General features: G+C 41.8%; 1 protein-coding gene across 1 annotated transcript in view; it reads right to left on the bottom strand.

The window, feature by feature from the left end:
• The window catches only part of sec16a (SEC16 homolog A, endoplasmic reticulum export factor), a gene marked incomplete at its 5' end in the record, with an annotated part of 59,468 nt that extends 42,190 nt beyond the window's left edge, over nucleotides 1–17,278 (bottom strand). The window contains 8 exons of the mRNA XM_045699333.1: nucleotides 4,464–4,561; nucleotides 6,097–6,339; nucleotides 12,485–12,623; nucleotides 12,908–12,969; nucleotides 15,543–15,685; nucleotides 15,962–16,145; nucleotides 16,317–16,515; nucleotides 17,100–17,278. Coding sequence (XP_045555289.1) covers nucleotides 4,464–4,561; nucleotides 6,097–6,339; nucleotides 12,485–12,623; nucleotides 12,908–12,969; nucleotides 15,543–15,685; nucleotides 15,962–16,145; nucleotides 16,317–16,515; nucleotides 17,100–17,278 — 1,247 coding nt within the window. The remainder of the gene's footprint in view (nucleotides 1–4,463; nucleotides 4,562–6,096; nucleotides 6,340–12,484; nucleotides 12,624–12,907; nucleotides 12,970–15,542; nucleotides 15,686–15,961; nucleotides 16,146–16,316; nucleotides 16,516–17,099) is intronic.
• Nucleotides 17,279–26,297: the final 9,019 nt, after the last annotated feature.

Genomic DNA, 26,297 nt, shown 5'->3' with positions numbered 1-26,297 from the left:
ACAGAGGCGTTAGCTAACAGTAGCCACTTGTTTGCAGCTAGCTAGGAGTAATGATCCAGTGTAATGATCCATAGCGGCAGGAATCCGGTGATATGGTAGAGAGATGCAGTCCGATGTGTTCTGGGTTGATACCGCCATGTGCAGACTGGCAGGTGATTGTCCGAGCTAAGGCTGGCTGATTGCGGGGGGAAAAGGCAGGGACAGCTAGCCGTGGCTAACAAAGACTAGTAGCTAGTTAGCTGGCTAGCTCCTGATGGAAGTTCCATTTATAAGGAATAAAAATAACAGATCCGCACCACACTGGGTGAGGCGGGTTGCAGGAATCCAGTGATATCGTAGAGAGAAGCAGTCCGATATGCTCTGTGGGTTGCGCTGTGCAGACTGGCAGGTGATTGTCCGAGCTAAGGCTGGCTGATTCCGGGGAAAAAAGGCAAGGACAGTTAGCCATGGCTAACAAAGACTAGTAGCTAGTTAGCTGGCTAGCTCCTGATGGAAGTTCCAGTTATAAGGAATGAAAATAGCAGATCTGTACCACATTGGGTGAGGCGGGTTGCAGGAAAGTATATTTAGTTTGTAGATAGAAGTGAGATTAAGATATACACAAAAAAGACTGGCTATTTACAAGGGAGAAGACAAAGACAGATATACACGTCCTACTGCGCTGCCATCTTGGTTTACCCTGACTATCTGTAGTAACCTCTTTGCACTCACTTTAGGCTCATCACATATGCTGCTGCTACTGTTTATTATCTATCCTGTTGTCATGACGTGGCCCTTTCTGGGTGTAGATCCCAGCTGTCAGGTTTACATCTAAATATTGTGAAAAGTATGTGATTAAACATGAACCTATTTGTGAAAAGATGTAATGTGATATTAACCTTCTAAATGAGAGTATGGATTTTCATATGAAGATTAACTAGTCAGTGGCCACACCCCCGTGAGCCCAGACATCACATTAGGCATCATGGACCGCACTTTTCTACTGAAACGTATAAAACCCACTCCTGATGAAATTCACACCAGACCACGCAAACCATGGTGTAAACTAAGGTTACAAATGGTTGTATTTCTAAGACCAAAACATGCCAGGTGACGCTGGCGTGTGAAGTGGTTTAAACTACAACTCTACCAAAAGGACAAGACTATACCAAGTGGAGCATTAGCTACACAGCTGGAAATGGTTAAACTCTGAGACTATCGATCCCTACAGAATAAGAGCAAATCTTAGACACGAATTACTAGTCTGCAGCTAGAAATTATGTAAACCTGGGACGAGAATACAGACAACCGCCGAAACATCTATTCTATGAGAATTTTTGAATGTACTCTGAAATATCCATTCTAACCACCTACAACCACGAAAGACACTGACTTTTTCTTTGTATCATTGTTAGTAACCAATATCTACTGTTTATGTATTTCTGTGATTAGTTAATTAGTTCGTAAATAAATAATTAAGCCAATTTGTATATTGCTGATTCATAATTTATGCTAAGGTTCGTGCAGATAACCAAGAATTTTATGACGTTTGGAATGAGACTAACAAGGCAATTAATAATCATTAATGGAAGACTGCAATTGATAAGATAAAAATACCTGAAGAGTTATAGTTGGGAAATTATAACTCTAAACATTTTCCTGTGGTGCCCCGACTTCCTAGTTAATTAATGATTACAGGATTAGTTTAATCACCTAATAATTAAACCTAGAGAACTGATTTGATAAAATAACAGTCTTCACATTTAATGATAGTAAAGACACGACACTGTTGCCTAGTCACTTTACCTTTACCTAAATGTACATATCTACCTCAATTACCTCATACCCGTTCACATCGACTCCCGTGTATACACTGGATTTGGAAAGTATTCAGACCCCTTGAATTTTTTTGTGAGATTACAGCCTTATTCTAAAATTGATTAAATCAATCTACACAGAATACCCCAAAATGACAGAGCAAAAACAGGTTTATAGAATTTGTTAGCAAAATTTGGTAAAAATAAAAACAAATACTTTACATAAGTATTCAGATCCTTTGTTATAAGACTCGAAATTGAGCTCCGGTGCATCCTGCTTCTATTGATCATCCTTGAGATGTTTCTACAACTTGATTGGACTCCACCTGTGGTAGATTCAATTGATTGGACATGATTTGGAAAGGCACACACACCTGTCTATATAAAGAACCACAGTTGACAAATGCATGTCAGAGCCAAAACCAAGCTATGAGGTCGAAGGAATTGTCCGTAGAGCTCCGAGGTAGGATTGTGTCGAGGCAGATCTGGGGAAGGTTACCAAAACATTTCTGCAGAGTTCCTCTGTGATGGGAGAACCTTCCAGAAGGACAAACATCTCCGCAGCACACCACCAATCAGGCCTTTATGGTAGAGTGGCCAGATGGAAGCCACTTCTCAGTAAAAGGCACATGACAGCCTGCTTGGAGCTTGCCAAAAGGTACCTAAAGGGCTCTCAGACCATGAGAAAGATTCTCTGGTCTGATAAAACAAAGATCGAACTCCTTGGCTTGAATGCCAAGCGTCACGTCTGGAGGACACCTGGCACCATCCCTATGGTGAAGCATGGGTGGCAGCATCATGCTGTGAGGATGTTTTTCAGCGGCAGAGACTGTGAGACTAGTCAACATCGAGGGAAAGATGAACGGAGCAAAGTACAGAGAGATCCTTGATTAAAAACCTGCTTCAGAGCGCTCAGGACCTCAGACTGGGGCGAAGGTTCACCTTCCAGCAGGACAACGACCCTAAGCACACAGCCTAGACAACGCAGGAGTGGCTTCGGGACAAGTCTCTGAATGTCCTTGAGTGGCCCAGCCAGAACCCGGACTTGAACCCGATCGAACATCTCTGGGGAGACCTGAAAATAGCTGTGCAGCGACACTCCCCATCCAACCTGACAGAGCTTGAGAGGAACTGCAGAGAAGAATGGGAGAAACTCCCCAAATACAGGTGTGCCAAGCTTCTCGTCATACCCAAGAAGACATGAAGCTGTAATCACTGACAAAGGGTTCTTCAATAAAGTACTGAGTAAAGAGTATGAATACTTATGTATATGTGATATTCTTTGGGCTCCCGAGTGGCGCAGCAGTCTAAGGCACTGCATCTCAGTGCTAGAGGCATCACGACAGACCATGGTTCGATCCCTGGCTGTATCACAACCGGCAGTGATCAGGAGTTCCATAGGGCGGTGCACAATTGGCCCAGCATCGTCAGGGTTAGGGGAGGGTTTGGTCGGGGTTGGCCGTCATTGTAAAGTAAGAATTTGTTCTTAACTGACTTGCCTAGTTCAATAAAGGTTAAAATAAATAAATAATAAATAAATAAATATATACACACACATATATGTATGTATATATTATTATTATTTTTTTATTTTTTATTTTAACCTTTATTGAACTAGGCAAGTCAGTTAAGAACAAATTCTTACCACACACACACACACACACACACACACACACACACACACACACACACACACACACACACACAGTACCAGTCAAAGGTTTGGACACCTATTCATTCCAGGGTTTTTCTTTATTTACCATTTTACATTGTAGAATCAAAACTATGAAATAACACATATGGAATCATGTATTATTATTATTGTATTATTGACTATGTTTTTTTACTTAATGTGTAACTCTGTGTTGTTATATGAGTCGAACTGCTTTGCTTTATCTTGGCCAGGTCGCAGTTGTAAATGAGAACTTGTTCTCAACTTGCCTACCTGGTTAAATAAAGGTGAAATAAAATAATAAAAATAAATAAAAAAATGCACTGACCAACAAAGTGTTAAACAAATCAAAATATATTTTATATATGAGATTCTTAAGAACCCTAAGTGTTTGAGCTTCGAGTTGAGGACCAATCAAATTAGATTCCCTCCATCTCGCAAATAGTGCATCATCTTAACTTAACTTAATACAAAAAAAATCTTGATAGAGGGGATAAAGGTGCTTGTGCATTTCACACCAAAGACGGCATTAACGACACGAGGAATAAAAGAAAGACTGCTCTTCTAGTAGCCTATTTCCCACCCTAGCCTGCTGAATAACTTTTTTCATTTTGATTTCGTAAAGAGTTCTGCGTTTGACTAGCTGGGGTGTCCACGTGCAACATGTATGCGCAGTTACAAGCATGGCCGAGTTCTACTCAAGCTAGCGGTAGCTGAAGGATCACTATCCATCCACCTTCGTAACATGGATGAAGCTAACTGAAGCTGGCTAGCTTTAGAAAACCCTGAGTAGAGCTAGCTAGATTCCTAGTATAACCCTCTGGTCCCAGATCTGTTGCTGCATAGCCAACTCCTATGATGGTTATCATGCCATGTTTGGCAGATCTGGGACCGGGCTAGCAGCATAGATCTGTGTTTAGAATCTTATTTTTTTGCTGAAGCCCCTGACTAAAGCCATTCGATGTGCATGGGTTGCATGCATTCGCTTCACCCACCTGGTCATGACGCGAGCATGTGTCCGGCTGTCCATCTTACTGGCCAGCAGCAGGGCGTGGCCCCACAGAGCTCCCTTCATGGCTGCCTCCAGGGCATCCTACACAAGCACAGGTAGTAAAAAGGATATAACACATATAACTGTAGCACACGTAAATCACAACACACAGTCAAAATCCTCCTACTCTCCCACTTAAAACCTGATGTGGATAGGGGGCAGTATTTTCACGGCCGGATGAAAAAACATACCCGATTTAAACTGGTTACTACTCTTGCCCAGAAACGAGAATATGCATATTATTAGTAGATTTGGATAGAAAACACTGAAGTTTCTAAAACTGTTTGAATGGTGTGTGTGAGTATAACAGAACTCATATGGCAGGCAAAAACCTGAGAAAAAGTCAACCAGGAAGTGTGGGATCTGAGAAATGTAGTTCTTCTTTCTAGTCCCTTTCAAAACTACAGTATCTGTGCTGTTACGTTGCACTTACTAAGGCTTCCATTGGCTGTCTAAAGCCTTCAGAAACTGGTTTGAGCCTTCTCCTGTCTCTGGGCAGAGTATAGGAGCTCAGTAACTGAGTGGTCTGCCTGAGGACAAACAGATTGGATATGCGCGTTCCCGTGAGCACGCTGTTTTTTATTTTTCTCCTTAGGAATACACTATTGTCTGGTTGGAATATTATCGCAATTTTACGTTAAAAATACCATAAAAATTTATTTTAAACAGCGTTTGACATGCTTCTAAGTACGGTAATGGAACATTGACTTTTTGTGTCTCGAACTTTGGATAGTGACCTGAACGCACGAACAAAACGGAGGTATTTGGACATAACTATGGATTATTTCGAACAAAAACAACATTTCTTGTGGAAGCAGCAGTCCTGGGAGTGCATTCTGACGAAGATCAGCAAAGGTAATACAATATTTCTAATACTAATTCTGAGTTAAGGTTGCCCCGAACTTGGCGGGTGTCTGAATAGCTCGCCGTAATGGCGAGCTATGTTCTCAGAATATTGAAAAATGTGCTTTCGCCGAAAAGCTATTTTAAAATCTGACACAGCGATTGCATAAAGGAGTTCTGTATCTATAATTCTTTAAATAATTGTTGTGTATTTTGTCAACATTTATGATGAGTATTTTTGTAAATTCACCGGATGTTTTTGGTGGGAATACATTTTCTGAACATCACACGCCAATGTAAAAAGCTGCTTTTGGATATAAATATGAACTTGATTGAACAAAACATACATAATGTCCTAGGAGTGTCATCTGATGAAGATCATCAAAGGTTAGTGCTTCATTTAGCTGTGTTTTGGGTTTTATTGACATATATGCTTGCTTGGAAAATGGCTGTGTGGTTATTTTGGTCTATGTACTCTCCTAACATAATCTAATGTTTTGCTTTCGCTGTAAAGCATTTTTGAAATCGGACAATGTGGTTAGATTAACGAGAGTCTTATCTTTAAAATGGTGTAAAATAGTTGATTGTTTGAGAAAATTGAATTGTGGTATTTTAGTAGTTTTTGTATTTTGCGCCATGTGATCCCATTGGCTGTTGGCTAGGGGTCCCGCTGGAGCGCCTAGATGCAAGAGGTTAACATAAACCAGTAAATTCAAGGTAGATGGCATTCATACCTTCTTGCGACCAAATAGCAGCAGTTCCCTGAAGCGCTCCGTTTCCTTGCCTACGTTCTCGGGGACAGTCATGAAGGTGTCTGATAGGAGGGACAGTGGTCCCGTCCCAGGCTCCTCCTCGGCCCGCGCCAGTGGCTCGTTGTTGAAGTCAATCAGGTTGGCCTCGTTAGGTGACTTGCCCGGCAACCACACTGAGCGATGCTCCTTCAGCAACAGATCAGCTATGTCTGTCCCAACCACGGTCTGGGAGAAAAGGGAAGATCGAGGAAGAGGGAGAAAAAGGGTTGTTTAGATATATGCCTACACCACAGTCATGACCAAAATTATTGGCACCCTTGATAAAGATGAGCAAAAATTACTATAAATATAGAACACTGAGCTATATTGTATGCAACAAAACATTATAATTATTTTATACTAATACAAATTGCTCAAAGAAAATAATTTATTTGCCAAAAACCTGGTTGCCTCTGTCAGGAGGCTGAATCTTGGCCGCAAGTTGATCTTCCAGCAAGACAATTACCCCAAGCTACAGCTGGGCTATATGGCCTAAAAATCATATCTCAATTCTTTCAAACTTATGGGTGGGCCACGATATACATCTCAATTTTATTTAAAGAAAATTCTAAATAAGCTTTGTTGCACCATTAAAGGTCAATATACTACATTTCTAACAGTCAGGAAAAATCTAAATGCTAAGCGCGTCAGAAACTGAGCATACATTTTCCAAAACATGTTCATTGATACTCTCGTTTAATTAAGGTCTGCTTTGTTCTACATTTTGAGTTGGGTCAAAAAGGTTAAGTTCTCATCTATTACAGTAAAATAATGTCTAAGCAATTCTGTGTCCATATGACGATTCTGTTGGACCAAACCTCAAAACCTCAAATGCAAATGGCGAGTTTAAACTGCTTGTTGTCAGAGAGGAAGAAGTGTCTGTGTGCGAGTGGGAAGGTGCACAGTGCACACAGCACAGAAGGAGCGAAGGAGACGAGACCAACAAGACATAGAACGCTCATAAAAACAAGAAACTTGATTCTTGCAATGAAGGCATTTGGGACATTGAACTAAAACATGAATTCAAATTAATTCGATATAATCGCCCAGCCCTACCCCAAACACACATCAAAATCCACAAAGAAAAATGGTTAATTGACCACAAAAGCAACATTTTGCACTGGCCATCTCAGTCTCCGGACTTGAACCACATTGAAAACCTGTGGATTGAATTAAAGAGGGCAGTCCATAAGCGCAAATAAAGAATATCAACAGTCTGGAAAGATTCTGTATGGAGGAATGTTCTAAGATCCCTCCCAATATCTTCTCCAATCTCATAAAAGATTTTAGAAAAAGGCTCAGTGCCATTATCATCACAAGGACAGGGTGTAGGAGTCTTGAAAGAAAGGGTACCAATAATTTTGACCACTAACTTTGAAAAGAAAACATTACTTGTTAACCTGTTAGGGCTAGGGGGCAGTATTTACACCGCCGGATAAAAAACGTACCCGATTTAATCTGGTTACCACTCCTACCCAGTAACTAGAATATGCATATACTTATTACATATGGATAGAAAACACCCTAAAGTTTCTAAAACTGTTTGAATGGTGTCTGAGTATAACAGAACTCATTTGGCAGGCAAAAACCTGAGAAGGTTTCATGCAGGAAGTGGCCTGTCTGACAAGGTGTTGTTGTTCTTGCTTCTGTTTATTGAAGAGTCAGGATCTTAGCTGTAACGTGACATTTCCCACGGCTCCAATAGGCTCTCAGAGCCCGGGAAAAACCTGAACAATGACGAGGCAGCCTCAGGCTGAAACACATAATCGCCTTTGCCAAGTGGCCCATCAGAGGACAATGGAATTAGGCGCGTGCCCGATTCGACCCAGTGATATATTTTCCTTCGGCTGTTTATCTAATTGCAGATTCCCGGTCGGAATATTATCGCTTTTTTACGAGAAAAATTGCATAAAAATTGATTTTAAACAGCGGTTGACATGCTTCGAAGTACGGTAATGAAATATTTAGAAATCTTTTGTCACGAAATGCGCCGTGCGCGCGACCGTTATTTACCATTGGGATAGTGTCTGGGACGCACGAACAAAACGTCGCTGTTGGAACATAACTATGGATTATTTTGGACCAAACCTACATTTGTTATTGAAGTAGAAGTCCTGGGAGTGCATTCTGACGAAGAACAGGAAAGGTAAGACCATTTTTCTTATAGTAAATCTGATATTGGTGAGTGCTAAACCTGCTGGGTGTCTAAATAGCTAGCCCTGTGATGCCGGGCTATGTACTTAGAATATTGCAAAATGTGCTTTCACCGAAAAGCTATTTTAAAATCGGACATATCGAGTGCATAGAGGAGTAATGTATCTATAATTCTTAAAATAATTGTTATGCTTTTTGTGAACGTTTATCGTGAGTAATTTAGTAAATTGTTAGTAAATTCACTGGAAGTTTGCGGGGGGTATGCTAGTTCTGAACGTCACATGCTAATGTAAAAAGCTGTTTTTTGATATAAATATGAACTTGATTGAACAAAACATGCATGTATTGTATAACATAATGTCCTTGGTGTGTCATCTGATGAAGATCATCAAAGGTTAGTGCTGCATTTAGCTGTCTTCTGGGTTTTTGTGACACTATATGCTAGCTTGAAAAATGGGTGTCTGATTATTTCTGGCTTGATACTCTGCTGACATAATCTAATGTTTTGCTTTCGTTGTAAAGCCTTTTTGAAATCGGACAGTGTGGTTAGATTAACGAGAGTCTTGTCTTTAAATAGCTGTAAAATAGTCATATGTTTGAGAAATTGAAGTAATAGGATTTTTAAGGTATTTGAAAATCGCGCCACAGGATTCAACTGGCTGTTACGTAGGTGGGACGAATTCGTCCCGCCTGCCCCATAGAGGTTAAACAAAATGTCTTTCTCTGAGCATTTGTATTTGTATAAAATAACAAATTACCAATTTTTTGGGGCATACAAAATAGTTTAGTATTTGTATTATACAGTCTTTTTTGCACATCTTTATCAAAAATGGTGCAAATAATTTCAGTCATGACTGTGCAAACCAAGACATACCGTCAGTCACACACTATCCCCACTGCTTGATAGACTAGACCTCAAGAGAAGTAGACTTTGCCATAGACACACTCTCACCCTCATAAAGAACCATACTGACACACAAACACAGTAACCACCCAAAAACACCAAAGAGAATGTGGTCTTCACAATCGTCTGATGTCTATGTCTGATGCAACGGTCTGTGTTTGATTTGATTTATTAGGATCCCAATTAGAGACAGCTTGTCTTACTGGGGTCTGACACAACAAAAATACATTACAGACCAGACTTTACAATTGACATATATTTAAAAACATGAACATGTAGTGTGTGTGTGTGCATCAATCAGTTACACATACAGTGCCTTCGGAAAGTATTCAGACCGCTTGACTTACTCCACATTGTCACGCAGCAGCATTATTCCAAAATTGATTAAATCGTTTTTCCCCCTCTCAATCTACAGACAATACCCCATGACAAAGCAAGTTATTTATAAATATACTGCTAAAAAAAAATAAAGGGAACACTTAAACAACACATCCTAGATCTGAATGAAAGAAATAATCTTATTAAATACTTTTTTCTTTACATAGTTGAATGTGCTGACAAAATCACACAAAAATAATCAATGGAAATCCAATTTATCAACCCATGGAGGTCTGGATTTGGAGTCACACTCAAAATTAAAGTGGAAAACCACACTACAGGCTGATCCAACTTTGATGTAATGTCCTTAAAACAAGTCAAAATGAGGCTCAGTAGTGTGTGTGGCCTCCACGTGCCTGTATGACCTCCCTACAATGCCTGGGCATGCTCCTGATGAGGTGGCGTCTGTGGTGGACAGTCTGTGGTGCAACGTGGCGTTGGTGGATGGAGCGAGACATGATGTCCCAGATGTGCTCAATTGGATTCAGGTCTGGGGAACGGGCGGGCCAGTCCATAGCATCAATGCCTTCCTCTTGCAGGAACTGCTGACACACTCCAGCCACATGAGGTCTAGCATTGTCTTGCATTAGGAGGAACCCAGGGCCAGCCACACCAGTATATGGTCTCACAAGGGGTCTGAGGATCTCATCTCGGTACCTAATGGCAGTCAGGCTACCTCTGGCGAGCACATGGAGGGCTGTGCGGCCCCCCAAAGAAATGCCACCCCAGACCATGACTGACCCACCGCCAAACCGGTCATGCTGGAGGATGTTGCAGGCAGCAAAACGTTCTCCACGGCGTCTCCAGACTCTGTCACGTCTGTCACGTGCTCAGTGTGAACCTGCTTTCATCTGTGAAGAGCACAGGGCGCCAGTGGCGAATTTGCCAATCTTGGTGTTCTCTGGCAAATGCCAAACGTCCTGCACGGTGTTGGGCTGTAAGCACAACCCCCATCTGTGGACGTCGGGCCCTCATACCACCCTCATGGAGTCTGTTTCTGACCGTTTGAGCAGACACATGCACATTTGTGGCCTGCTGGAGGTCATTTTGCAGGGTTCTGGCAGTGCTTCTCCTGCTCCTCCTTGCACAAAGGCGGAGGTAGCGGTCCATGCTCTGGACACTACGCTGACAGACACAGCAAACCTTCTTGCCACAGCTCGCATTGATGTGCCATCCTGGATGAGCTGCACTACCTGAGCCACTTGTGTGGGTTGTAGACTCCGTCTCATGCTACCACTAGAGTGAAAGCACCGCCAGTATTCAAAAGTGACCAAAACATCAGCCAGGAAGCAAAGGAACTGAGAAGTGGTCTGTGGTCCCCACCTGCAGAACCACTCCTTTATTGGGGGTGTCTTGCTAATTGCCTATAATTTCTACCTGTTGTCTATTCCATTTGCACAACAGCATGTGAAATTTATTGTCAATCAGTGTTGCTTCCTAAGTGGACAGTTTGATTTCACAGAAGTGTGATTGACTTGGAGTTACATTGTGTCGTTTAAGTGTTCCCTTTATTTTTTTGAGCAGTGTATATATTTTTTGAAATATGGAAATATCACAATTACATAATAATTCAGACCCTTTACTCAGCACTTTTGGCAGCGATTACAGCCTTGAGTCCTTTTTTATTTTTTTATTTCACCTTTATTTAACCAGGTAAGCTAGTTGAGAACAAGTTCTCATTTAAAACTGCAACCGGGCCAAGATAAAGCAAAGCAGTGCGACAGAAACAACACAGAGTTACACATGGAATAAACAAGCGTAGTCAATAACACAATAGGAAAAAAAAGTCTATATACAGTGTGAGCAAATGGCATGAGGTGGTAAGGCAATAAATAGGCCATAGTAGCAAAGTAAGTACAATTTAGCAGATTAACACTGGAGTGATAGACAAGCAAATGATGGTGTGTAAGTAGTGATACTGGTGTGCAAAAGAGCAGCAAAGTAAATAAAAACAATATGGGGATGAGGTAGGTAGATTGGGTGGGCTATTTACAGATGGACTATGTACAGCTGCAGCGATCGGTTAGCTGCTCAGATAGCTGATGTTTAAAGTTAGTAAGGGAAATGTAAGTCTCCAGCTTGAGTCCTCTTGGGTATGACACTACAAGCTTGGCACACCTGTATTTGGGGAGTTTCTCCCCTGCAGATCCTCTCAAGCTCTGTCAGGTAGAATGGGGAGAGTCGCTACACAGTTATTTTCAGGTCTCTCCAGAGATGTTCGAACAGGTTCAAGTCGGGGCTCTGGCTGGGCCACTCAAGAACATTCAGAGACTTGTCCCGAAGCCACTCCTGTATCTGTCTTGGCTGTGTATTAGGGTCGTTGTCCTGCTGGAAGGTGTCCTGAGTGTTCTGGAGCAGGTTTTCATTAAGGATCTCTGTACTTTGCTACGTTCATCTTTCCCTCGATTCTGGCTAGTCTCCCAGTCCCTTCCGCTGAAAATCAAGCTCGCAGTTTCCCATTTCTAAAAACCTGTTTTTGCTTTGTCATTATGGGGAATTGTGTGTAGATTGATGAGGAAAACATTTCATTTAATCAATTTTAAAATAAGGCAGTAACATAACAAAATGTGAATACTTTCTGAATGGACTGTACACACAAAAAGTATGTCTGATGCAACGGTCTATAACAGGGTTATTTAAATCCGACCCTGAAGGGTCCAGTGTACTGCTGTTTTTCTTGATAATGGTACCCACCTGGTGTCCCAGGTCTAAATCAGTCACTTATTAGAAGGGAATAATGAAAAAAAGCTGTGAAACTGGCTTCAAGGTCCAAATTTGAATTTGAGAGGTGTACACCATGTTTATATTTTTGTTGTCTTTTAATGCATCTGTGATACAGACAATGAAACGTATATAATTTAAGAGTCTTGTCCCACCTCCGACCACCAGTCTTACCCCGTTCTGCCTACACAGCAGCACGATGAAGTCCCAGAGGAGGGCAGCCGAGTCCTTGTCCAGAAGGTCATTGTTGCGGGCACACTCCAGGCCTTTGTTCTGGGAGAACTTTATCACGTCGACCTTGTGAGTCTCCTCCCTGTGAGAAGTAACACATAGCTTGTTTGAGGTAACCAGTTTGAGCAAGGCGAGGCACAGAATTGCTCATTTTTAATCACAGAATTTGGGATTCAAGGGGATTTGTAGATCAATCCTTCTGCATAGTCCGCCTCCAATGTTGTCAATCTCACACAGACAGACAAACAGGTAGCACACGTAGCTAAGCAGTTGGGTATGAAAATAGCTAGGATGTAGCCTAATCTTTATCTCATTCTAGGAGACCAGGCGTCAGGGGTTAAGGGTGAAAGGTCAAAATGCTCTTACTTCAAAAGCGGTCCGGGGAAGGAGCGCAGCTCAGATTGGTCTGGTGTGTCCTGCAGCATCATCTGTAAGAAAACCATAGATGGTCAAGAAACACACTTCAAAAGGCCATTTAATGGTCATAATTTCACAATCTATTCAAATTGTGCTTTTTCCTATGATGGATAATAAAACAATGACTTTGTTTAGCATTTCTATTGTCTAATTTATAAAAGCCTAGTTTATTAGCTACGCAAAATGGGTGTCCTGCGTACTAATGTCACAAATATACACACAAGTGTGCAGGTCACAATCTGTAACATGATGCAACTACGAAAGAAAGCAATTTTGCTTAGCTAATTGCGTTACGCTCTTACGTTGGGTATAAAATATGCTTTATACAGAAACCAGCTGTGGTAAACCCTTCATGCATGTTCAGTTCTGTATCGGTCTGATGATACATGAGCTGCAAGTGAACTGCCATCTCCTCTAGTGATTGCCAATCTCAATCCATTCGCTTCCTTACACCCATGTGCTAAAATGCTGATCATACCTCACAACAATCAATGACAGACCCCCAGTTAAGGATGTCTTACACAGACTAGCTAACTCATCAGAAGCATCACCGAAGCAGACGCTGAAATACCAGGGTCACGTTCAGCACCAAGCTGACGTAAAGTAAGTAAGAGCCCATAGCGCAACTACCCACTATACCAGAGGTATTAAAATCGGACCCTGAAGGATCCAGAGTACTGCTGGTTTTCTGTTTTACCTGATCATTAATTGCACCCACTTGGTGTTCCAGGTCTAAAGTCCCTGATTAGAGGGGAAGAATGAAAATCAGCAGTGGAACTGGCTTCAAGTTCTAGATTTGAATTTGCCTGAACTGCAACATTCTTCTCAGCAAAATGATGCTATATTGGAGATATCAACCTCATTATGGCCAACACACTTCACAAGCTGCTTGGTGGACATCCCATCACCTCCCTGTGTATTTAACCTGTTATGGCTAGGGGGCAGTATTTTCACGGCTGGATAAAAAACGTACCCGATTTAATCTGGTTACTACTCCTGCCCAGTAACTAGAATATGCATATAATTATTGGCTTTGGATAGAAAACACTCCAAAGTTTCTAAAACTGTTTGAATGGTGTCTGTGAGTATAACAGAACTCAAATGGCAGGTCAAAACCTGAGAGATTCCTTTACAGGAAGTGGCCTGTCTGACCATTTGTCTTTCTTTGACATCTCATTCAATTACAAAGGATCTCTGCGGTAACGTGACACTTCCCACGGCTCCAATAGGCTCTCAGAGCCCGGGAAAAACCTGAATGTCGTCATTTCAGCCCCAGGCTGAAACACATTATCGCCTTTCTCAAGTGGCCGATCAAGGGACTGTGGGCTTAGGCGCGTGCACTGGCCGCCCCGTCTTTGTGTTTTTTCCTCTGTTTGCCGAAAAGGAGATTCCCGGTCGGAATATTATCGCTTTTTTACGAGATAAATTGCATAAAAATTGATTTTAAACAGCGGTTGACATGCTTCGAAGTACGGTAATGGAATATTTAGAATTTTTTTGTCACGAAATGCGCCATGCACGCGACCCTGATTTACCATTTCGGAATGTTTCTGGAACGCACGAACAAAACGCCGCTATTCGGATATAACGATGGATTATTTTGGACCAAACCAACATTTGTTATTGAAGTAGCAGTCCTGGGAGTGCATTCTGACGAAGACAACAAAAGGTAATCAAACTTTTGTAATAGTAAATCTGATTTTGGTGAAGGCTAAACTTGCCGGGTGTCTAAATAGCTAGCCCGTGATGGCTGGGCTATGTACTTAGAATATTGCAAAATGTGCTTTCACCAAAAAGCTATTTTAAAATCGGACATATCGAGTGCATAGAGGAGTTCTGTATCTATAATTCTTAAAATAATTGTTATGCTTTTTGTGAACGTTTATCGTGAGTAATTTAGTAAATTGTTAGTAAATTCACCGGAAGTTTGCGGGGGGTATGCTAGTTCTGAACGTCACATGCTAATGTAAAAAGCTGTTTTTTGATATAAATATGAACTTGATTGAACAAAACATGCATGTATTGTATAACATAATGTCCTAGGTGGGTCATCTGATGAAGATCATCAAAGGTTAGTGCTGCATTTAGCTGTCTTCTGGGTTTTTGTGACATTATATGCTAGCTTGAAAAATGGGTGTCTGATTATTTCTGGCTGGGTACTCTGCTGACATAATCTAATGTTTTGCTTTCACTGTAAAGCCTTTTTGAAATCGGACAGTGTGGTTAGATAAAGGAGAGTCTTGTCTTTAAAATGCTGTGAAATAGTCATATGTTTGAAAAATTGAAGTTTTTGTATTTTTGAGGAATTTGTAATTCGCGCCACGCCTATCATTGGATATTGGAGCAGGTGTTCCGCTAGCGGAACGTCTAGATGTAAGAGGTTAAAGGTTGACATCACATGGATATTACCATGGGATATTATTGACACAAAGCCACACCCGTACTTCAAATATTTGTTTGAATCCCAATCAACCACAGTATAGATTGATTATTTCCAGTGCTCTTTGAAACGCTATCGGTGACAACTGAATTCTGGCCTTAGCCAATTAGAAGGCTGGGTTGTGGGTTAGGTTCTCAGGGTTACCTCCATGTTGTGGATCTCCACTAGAGCAGGCTGGCCGGCCGAGGGGAGGTTGGGCAGGACCTGGATCAGCTGACCACCTGGCCCGAAGCGGGCACAGCGGTGGGATACCGAGTACTTCTCTGGAGTAACGGGACGAGGAGGAGCTGAGGGGGGAGAGGAAGAACTTTAGAAATAATCCAAAATCTGAACAGACTGAACATTCTGTCCCAATTTCTACAACTCAGGACAGTGGCCAGCACATTCGAGACAAATCAAAGGGGAAAAGGCTACAAGCCATTTCAAGAATCAGATAAGGTCAGCAATCAGGAAAATCCCCAGATCAGTCAGAATCACTCATGGGACTCAACACCTACTGGTTCTTTCTTCTATTCTGCAAACCAGAAATGACAAATGAATGTTACCAGTAACAATGTTCTTACGCTGCTCAGCGACGACCCAGGTGCTGTCATCTGCCTGGTAGCCCGATGTGTAGGGGTACTGGCTGAAGCTCTGTCCGGGATCCGTCTGCTCTGGGTATTGTCCATAGGAGTAGTCCACAGGCAGGGTAGAAACAGTGGGGTCGTAAACCGCTGTCAGGTCAGGCTGGGACCTGTACACCTCGCTCTACAGGGCAGAGGGGGGGTACATAAGTTAATATTTTGGAGGGTTTGAAGAAACTACATCACACAAGTGATTCACACACTGACGTGATGATCCATACTAAAAACAAATTAAAAAGTACCAACACTGGAAGGAAATTAAGACAGTCTTTCGCAAATCCATATAGACACACACCTGTTGTGAGCGGGAGCTAAAGCTGCTGCGTCGGCTGCGATGGCTTTGGGAGCTGTGTAGACTGTGGGCCGACTGTTCGCTGTGGACGCTCCGTCGGTCAAAATCGTCCCTGTACTCATCCCTCTGCCGCCGGTAGTCATCGTCAAAAGTGGCATCGTAACCAGGATAGTAGCGCCACTTGTCGTCATAGCCCTGTGGCCTACACACAGAAACTCCATTAGAACTGGACTTGGCCATGTTAGGCGGCACAACACTGACATCAAACGGGGGTGATTACTAACACTGAGATTGGAATGCAGAACAATCATTTCAGGGCTTGTCTCTCATTAAAGGGGTAGGTCACCCCAAAAGTTAGGTGGTGGCAGTGGCTATGTAAACAAACCTAATCCATGGATTACACCATGTCCTTGTCCATAAATTGCTTACAAGGCAAAGAAACAAATATGTAATTTTGTAATTCGGGTGAACCATCCCTTCAACATAAATATATGACATACATCAAAGTCAAGCTCCTGTAGTGTGTGATGGATGCTACAAGTTGGTTGTAGATGAGGCGAGTTTAGCAAAATACAAAATGTAAACCACTAAGACTGAGTATCTGGAAGTGCTAATGAAGCCATAGTCTGGTTTAGTGGTAGCACTCCTAACTCTGGACCACACATTGCCCCTTGAGGCATGGGTTCAAACCCTGCACTTCATTCTGTATTCCTCTACCCATCTGTCTTTCCCTATCATTAGTGACATATCTCAATGAAAAACAATCAAGGCTGTATAAGCGAATACCTGGCAGTAGCGGCAGGGTACTGCTGGGTGGGCTGCTGGTTGTAGTAGGCTGCCTCCCTTCCCCGGTAGGCCTCAGGGTTGTAGTTGTACCAGTAGTTCTGGTCGTAGTAGTCTCTGTAGCGGGGGTCATAAGTGCCTGCTGAAGCATTGTAGCCCTCCCACCTGCTCCGGTCTGAACAAACACAGACAGGTGGAGACCATCAGGATTACGTCAACGTTAGCTAACACTACATTAGAGATTTTATTATTATGTCATTGTTGTTGCAATTAATCCTGATGTTTACTGTATTTATATTGTCAATTCTGTATGTATATTTTTTATGTTGACTTTGTGTCTGTATTCTGTTTGTACATTGTCTATTGCTGGCAGTACCTATTCACTAAGCGCCCGATTCAGACTTAAGAAATGTACGCCTTTCCTACGCACTTTTCCGCAGTTGGTATTCAGGTGCATAACGGGCTTTGCAGGCGTGGTTCCCTAGTGTGTGCTAAATCCATTTAATTAAACCGCTAAAAACCCTGCCACTTTCTGGACAACATACTTTCTCATGGAGTTTTCATTGAATAGGGTTTTCAGTCCATTTACATAAAGCCATCCCTTTAAATTTGGTGTACCTTTAACTAGAATTTTCGACAGACTCACTAGACTATGGAGAGAATGGTTAGGGATCAATGAAAGAAAGCGATGCAAATACACACATTTTCTCCTTTTCCGCACCAATTGGTACATTTTAAAATTCTCTGATCTTGTATATTACTTAGTATTAGGAAAGTATTGATGCAAATAAAAAAACGGTTTGGACAGCCTTTACACATTAAATATATTTGTGCATAAAAAAAGTGGTTTGATTCATCCTGAAAGTTGCCATATTGAAATTGTTCAATCTATGAAATAGGTTTAAAAAGTATAAAATAGGGGTTGAACTGTAGTCCTATAAATGGAATTGTGATGACAACGGTCCAGTCGTCGTGAACCATGCGCCAGGCTTAAAACTGCTACATATGGTCTGCGTTCCATAATGATTCAAATAGGTTACATGTCCCAAATTATTGCACAACTTAAAATGGCCTACGTTAGCCTAATATGATCCACTTTTGCTTGCAATCCTCAGGAAGAACCACACAAACGTGACAAGAGGAAAGAAAGGTAAACTAACGATGTGATGTAATGGAATGATGCAAAATGTAAGTGAACTAACATTAAAAACAGTGACAGTTATACACTACCGTTAAAAAGTTTGGGGTCACTTAGAAATGTCCTTGATTTTGAAAGAAAAATCACATTTTTTGTCCACTAAAATAACATCAAAGTCTACAGTGTAGACATTGTTAATGTTGTAAATGACTATTGTAGCTGAAAAACGGCAGATTTTTTATGGAATATCTACATTGGCGTACAGAGGCCCATTATCAGCAACCATCACTCCTGTGTTCCAATGGCACATTGTGTTAGCTAATCCAAGTATATAATTTTAACAGGCTAATTGAGCATTAGAAAACCCTTTTGCAATTATGTTAGCACAGATGAAAACTGTTGACATGATGAAAGAAGCAATAAAACTGGCCTTCTTTAGACTAGTCGAGTATCTGGAGCATCAGCATTTGTGGGTTCAATTACAGGCTCAAAATGTCCAGAAACAAAAGGACTTTCTTCTGAAACTCATCAGTCTATTCTTGTTCTGAGAAATGAAGGCTATTCCATGCAAGAAATTGCAAAAGAACAGAAGGTTTCGTACAACGCGGTGTACTACTCCCTTTAAAGAACACCGCAAACTGGCCCTAACCAGAATATCAACTGACTTGAAAAGTCTGAGTTTGGGTTCACTTACCGCTTGACATTTATGCATTCCTCAGTAGACTTTTTGTGAATCCAATAATACCAGTGCAGAGGTGATTTACTTATAGTGCAAGGTTTTGAAGTTGTTAAACGTGGGAAACTTAACATCCAACAAGTCAGGTGACACCAACTGAGTTTGGCCTCCTTTGTAGACTATGTCCCGATTTTCCACACACACCTCTCTCCTTCTAACCACTATTAGTAGACAGAGCGGTGATATAGAGCAAATCTGACCACATGCACGTGTCCGTGAGGATCTCGCTCCAGATGTGTGTTTTATAGTTCTAGCCTTCTAACCATTCAGTCTCTACAGATGTTTTTGTTGGGAAGGTTAACACCAAACCTCCAAATTTAGGATTAGGTCCAATGCCCACATTTTTCAAAGAACCAAACCCACCCTGCTCCTCGTTAGTAGTGAGGGAGGTGGATCCATTTCGTCACGCTGGAGACCGTCTACCGACGGGGAGGAAAGATCAGATTTATTAGTGCAATGTCACTGAAACCACAGGTGGGAAATATGCTGTGAATTAAAGATTGATACTTATTATCTAAACAGTAGGTTTATTTCAGCACGAAGGCATTGCTGTTCGCGGTAGAATTTTCGCTGCCACGCAGGAGCGTCTTTGACCGATTCGCCAATGCAGGAACATTTGGAACGTGTCATTTTGACAAGATGCAACCCTGGAGGAAGAAATTTTTCGGAGATTGCCACCGAAGGCAACTTCGGTCATGGTAGAATTCTCAACCGACTTCAGTGTCTGAGTTTTGGCCACTTACCGCTGGACATTTAATAGCGCATTCTTCAGTAGACTTTTGTGAATCCATTGTAGATTTCTCAGGTGAGGTGATTTACTTTAGCAAGGCTTTAGTTACAAATGGGAACGAATATCCAAATAAGTCAGTGACAACTGTCTTGAGTTTGGCCAGACTAAGTGTCCTGGGATTTCCACACACCTTCCTTCTAACCATTAATAGTGGTTTGAGGTTATAGAGTGAAATCAGATCATACGTGTATTGTGTCCGTGAGTGGTCTCAGCCCATAGATGTACTATAGGTCTCTAGCCTAACCATCTGTAGTCTTTCACAGATGTTTTTGCTAGGCTAACACACCAACCTCTCCAAATTGAGATTAGTATCCACCCATTTTTCAAAGAACCAACCCATCTAGTTCTTCGTTAGCATAGTATGAGTATCCTTACTGTCACGCGAGACCGGGTTCAATTTCACGTGAGGAAAGACTGATTTTATTAGGTGTACAATGTCAATGGAAACCACATAATGGAAATATGTTAGAATTAAAGATTTGACACGACATTCAATGTGTGGGGTTTATTTCGTGCATCAGAAGGGTATTGGTTGTTCAGTGGTAGAATTTCAAGTTGTTACCTAGGAGGCCCAGGGAATTGATCGCCAATGCAGCAAACATTTGAACAAGCCGCCTTGACAAAGTATAAAACCCTCGAGAAGAGAATTTTGGAGATTAAGCAGGCCTATTGTTAAATCTCTTATTATTGGTAGAATTTTCAACTGACCTTAGTGTCTGAGTTTAGTTCACTTTCAATTTTTCTGGGACATTTGCTTACTCAGTGACTTCAGAATCCATTGTAGATTTTGGTGTGTGAGGTGATTTACTTTGCAAGGCTCAGTTGTTAGAATGTAAACTAATATCTGAATGTCAGTGACAACTGTCTTGAGTTTTCTGGCCTTGTGACTTATTATAAGTCTCAGATTTTCCACACACCTCTCTCTAACTACTATTGTGGTGAGCGAGAGTGCAGATAGAGCAAAAATCGACTACATGCATGTGGTCCGTGAGTGGTCTCAGTTTGCTAGATAAAATATGTAGTTCTATTCTAACCATTCAGTTCTCACAGAGCTTGCTGGGCACACCCAACTCTCCAAATTTAGGGATTAGTATCCAATGCTCACACATTTTTCACAAAGAACCAACCCACTCTGCTCGTTAGTAATAGTGGCGAGTATCCTCGCTTTGTCACGAGACCGTATTCAATCCCCGACGGGGAGGAAAGACCGATTTTATTAGGTGCACAATGTCACTGAAACCACAATGGAATATGCTTTGTAATTAAAGATTTGACACGACATTCAGCCGTGTTTATTTGCATCGCACGCATTGCTATTCAGGTAGAATTCTCATTTCTGCCGCCAGGAGGTCTGTTCGATTCTCAATAATGCAGGAACATTTGAATGTCATTTTGACAGCATGAACTTCGAGGAAGAAATTTTGAGATTGCCAGGTCGCATAGCAATCTCTGTCATGGTAGAATTCTCAACCTACCTGAAAAGTCTGGAGTTTCTTGGGTTCACTTACTGCTGGACACGGCGGCATTTCTCGGTGACTTTTGGGAATCCATTGTAAGATTTCAGCAGTGTGAGGTGATTACTTGTGCAAGGGGCTTTAGTTAAGAAATGAACGAATATCCAACAAGTCAGTACAATCGTCTTGAGTCATTCTTGTGACTATATGTTTCCGGGATTTTCCACATTAATTCTCTCTTCTAACTACTATTGTGATAGAGCGGTATAGAGCAAAATCAGATCATATGGCACAAACCAGGAGTGGCCGTCCTTGAAGCTTCCACAGATGTCACAGTAGTCTTACTCAACCATTCAGTCCCACAAGATGTTTTTAAGGGAAGGGTTAACACCCAACCTCCAAATTTAGGACTAGTATCCACGTCTATTGCTTCAAAGAACCAACCCACCTGCTCCTCAAGTTAGTGGCAGAGAACCGCCTGTCACGCGAGATCAGTTCAATCGACGGAGAAAGACTGATTTATTAGGTGCACAATGTCGGAAACCACATAGCGAAATATGCTTAGAATTAAAGACGGATAATGACATTCAGCTATTTATTTCAGCATCGCAAGGTATTGGCTGTTCAGGTAGACCTCGCCTGCTTCGAGGAGGCCCGCCCGATTCCCGCCATCGCAGGAACATTTGAATGTCGTTTTGATATATGCAAAATCGAGTGAATAAATCTTTTTGAGATCGCTGTGGCCTATTGGCACCCCGGCTTTGCAGAATTTCAACCGACTCTTTTAAAAGTCTGAGTTTAAGTTCATCATATCGCTTGGACACGTATTCAGCAGACTTTTGAATCCATTTGTAGAGCCTCATGTGGTGAGGAGATTTACTTTGAAAAGGCTTTTAGTCAGTTGGGAACGGGAAACTAATATCCAACAATAAAGACAACCGTCTTGAGTTTGGCCTTTGCAAGATTATGAACCCAGATTCTTCCACAACACACCTCCTTCAACCACTATTCAGGTATAGAGCGGTATAGTTAAAAATCGACTATATGTACAACTGTGAGGTCTCAGCTTCATAGATGTGTGCCATAGTAGTTCTAGCTCTATCCATTCAGGTCTCTACAGATGTTTTTATGAAGGGCATCTGACCTCTGAAATTTAGGATTAGTATCCAATGCTCCACATTTTTTCAAAGAACCCACCTGTTCCTTAGATATAGAGTATCCCGCCTGTCACGCGAGATCGGGTTCACCTGACGTGGAGAAAGACTGATTTTATTAGGGTACGCCGTCGAAACTACATATGGTATTATGCTGAATTAGTGACGGATAATGGCATTCAGCCGCGGGGTTTATTGCATCGCAAGGCATTGGTTGTCGAAGGGTAGAATTTTGCTTGTCACGAGGAGCAGCCCGGTTCGATTCGTTAATGGAGGAAACATTTGAACAAGTCATCTTGACAGCATGCAAACCTCTGAGGAATAAATTTTCTTTGAGACTGCCAGGTCACAGCAATCTCTGGTCATGGTAGAATTTCAACTGACTTCAGTGCTCCGAGCTATGCTCACTTTACCATTTGGATATTTGATGCATTCTCAGTAGACTTCAGAATCCATTGTAGATTTCAGCAAAAGGATAGATTTACTTCAGTAGTTAGTTTAAAGAAATAAATGGAAACGAACATTCAACATGTCAGTGACAATTGTCTTGAGTTTGGCCTTAGACTATGTCCTGGGATTTTCCACACACCACCTCACCTTCTAACTACTATTGTGTGGCTTAGAGTGGTATAGAGCACTCGACTACATGTAATGTGTCCTGTGAGGGTTTCAGCTTCCATGATGTGTCATAGCAGTCTCAGCTCAATCATCTGTCTCACAGGATGTTTTTTTGTTGGAAGGTTAACACCCAACTCTCTCCAAATTTAGGATAGGTATCCAATGCTCCATATTTTGTCAAAGAACCACCCCACCTGCTCGTTAGTATAGTGATGAGTATCCCCGCCTGTCACGTGAGACCGGGTCTACCGACGGGGGAGGAAAGACTGATTTCATTAGGGGTGTACAATGTCACTGAAACCACAAAAGGGAAATATGCTTAGAATTAAAGATTTTTGATACCTATTTAGTCAAGGGGTTTATTTCAGCATCATAAGGTGATTGGTTGTTCAGGCAATTTCAGCCATTATCGCGATGCCCTGGTTCGATTCTGCACAATGCAGTAGTACCGAACAAGTCATTTTGGATGTAGTATGCAACCACCGAGGAAGAATTCTTGAGATTGCCAGGTCGACAGCAATCTCTGATTACAGAATTTCTTAACCGACCTTGAAAAGTCTGGAGTTTATGTTTCACTTACCATTTGGACATTTACATTCTCAGTAGACTTGTGAATCCAACAGACTTCAGTGGTGGTGAGGTGATTTACTTTGTGCAATATTTTGATGTTGAATGAACTAATATCCAAACATGTCAGTGACAACTGTCTTGAGTTTACCTTGTATAGTTCTGGGATTTTCCACAATACCTTCACCTCTAACCACTATTGCAGGGATGCAGAGCGGTATAGAGCAACACCGACTACACGGTGACGTGTCTGAGATTTCATCAGCAGATGTGTCATAGTTCTAGGCCTAACCATTCAGTCTCTACAGATGTTTTATATTACACCAACTTCAAATCAGATAGCATCCACGCTCCACATTTTGTCAAAGAACCACCCCACCTGCCCTCGTTATATAGTGTAGAGATCCCTACTTGTCACGCCGGGAGACTGGGGTTCAATTTCCGACGGGAGAAAGACTGATTTTATTAGGTGTTAATGTCATCGAAACCAAAGCCGGAAATATGCTTAGAATTGAAGATTTTGATAATGATTAGTCATGTGGTTTATCTTCAGATCGCATATTGCTGTTCAGCGCAGAATTTCTTCGCCACGCTGGAGGCCTCGGTTCGATTCTCGCCAATGCAGGAATGAATAAATATTTTGACAAGTATGTAAACCATCGATAGAAGAATTTTGAGATTACAGGTCGATAGCAATTCTGGTCATGGCAGAATTTCAACCGACTTTTGAAAAGTCTGAGCTTCATGCTCATTACTATTTGGACATTGGCGGTTCTTCAGTAGACTTTGTGAATCCATTGTGATTTTGTGTGTAGAGGTGATTAATGCAGGTAAGGCTTTAGTTGTTAAATGGAAACGGTCCAACATGCTTGGGTGACAAATTGCCCTGGAGTTTGGCCTCAGGACTATGTCCTGGGATTTTCACACACCACCTTCTAACTACTATTGTGTGGCGCCAGAGCTGTATGAGCAACACCAGGACACATGCACATGTCCGTGAGGATCTCAGCCTCCAGATGGCAAGTCATAGTAGTCTCTAGCCTAACCCCAGTCTTAAGATGTTTTTGTTGAAGGGTTAACACCCAACTCTCCAAATTTAGGATAGTATCCAATGTCTATTTTGTCAAAGAACCACCCCACCTGCTCCTCAGATAGTGATTATATCCTCACTGTCACGCGACATCAATTGACTTCCCGATCGGGGAGTGAAAGACTGATTTTATTAGGGTGTATTAATGTCACTGAAACCACAAAGCGGAAATATGCTTAGAATTAAAGATTTTTGATACCGCATTTCTAGCCGCGGGGTTTATTTCAGCATCGCAATAGCTGGTTGTTCAGGCACCTCTCGCTCAAGCACGAGGCCCAGGTTCGACTCTGCCAATGCAGGAAATTCTGAATGTCATTTGACAAGTATGCAAACCTACTGAGGAAGAAATTTTGAGATTGCTGGTCGACAGCAATTCTGAATATGGCAGAATTCCCAACTGACCTTAAAGCCCGAGTTTGCTGCTCACTACTACTTGGGACATTTGCGCATTCTCAGCAGACTTTGTGAATCCATTGCAGATTTCAGTGTGTGAGGAAGATTTGGCTTTGTGTAAAGGCCAGTTGTTAAATGGGAAACGGTCCAACATGCTGTAGCGACAACTGTCTTGAGTTTGGCCTTTGTGACTATGTCCTGACGCACACACACCTCACCTTCTAACTACTATTGTAGTAGCTTAGAGGCGTGATGGGAGCAACACCGACTACATGTACGTGTCCGTGAGGTCTCAGCTTCCACAGACAGCTACAGTAGTCTCTAGCTCTCAACCATTTTAGTCTCTATGAGATGTTTTTGTTGAAGGGTTAACACCCAACTCTCTTCCAAACTTAGGATAGTATCCAATGTCTAACATTTTGTCAAAGAACCACCTGCCTTACTCCTCGTTAGTATAGTGGAGAGTATCCCTGCTCGTCACGCGAGATCGTTCAATTTCTGACGAGGAAAGACTGATTTTATTAGCAAAATAATGTCATTTGAACTAATAAAAGCGGAAATATGCTAGAATTGAAGATTTTTGATATCATTTAGCCACATGGGGTTTATTTCAGCATCAAAGATACATTATTGTTCAGTGGCAATTTACCGCTTGAATGTTGGAGGTCTAGTTCAGATTCCCGCCAATGGCGAATGGAATGTCATTTTATTATACAAAACCTTACCGAGAAATAGTAAACTTTTGAGATTGCCAGGCCGGCTGCTATCTGTCATGGTAGAATTTCAACTGACTCTTGAAAAGTTCGAGTTTATGCTTCGACTACCATTTGGACATTTATGCATTTCCTCAGTAAGACTTTGTGAACCATTGTGGTGATTTCCAGTGTGTGAGTGGTGATTTACTTTGTATACTTATTGTTGGAATGGGAAACGAATATTCAACATGTCAGTGACAACTGTCTTATTTAATTTCTTTGTGATTATGTCCCGGATTTTCCACACACACCTCACCTTCTAACTACTATTGTGGCTTGTGAGCGGTATAGAGCAACACCGATTACATGCATGTCCGTGAGGTCTCAGCTTCCATAGATGTGTCATAGTGAAGTCTCTGTGGCCTAACCATTCAGTTCCCTACAGATGTTATAGCGAATAACACCCAACCTTCAATCACTTAGGGACAGGCATCCATTTGCCCACATTTTGCCAAAGAATCCACTCCCACCTGCCTCGCTATAGTGATGAGTATCCCCGCCTGTCA

Source organism: Salmo salar, chromosome ssa01, assembly GCF_905237065.1.
Source record: "Salmo salar chromosome ssa01, Ssal_v3.1, whole genome shotgun sequence".
NCBI classification, from domain to species: domain Eukaryota; kingdom Metazoa; phylum Chordata; class Actinopteri; order Salmoniformes; family Salmonidae; genus Salmo; species Salmo salar.
The sequence above is the reverse complement of the archived record's forward strand: the minus strand, read 5'-3'. Positions and strand labels throughout refer to the sequence as shown.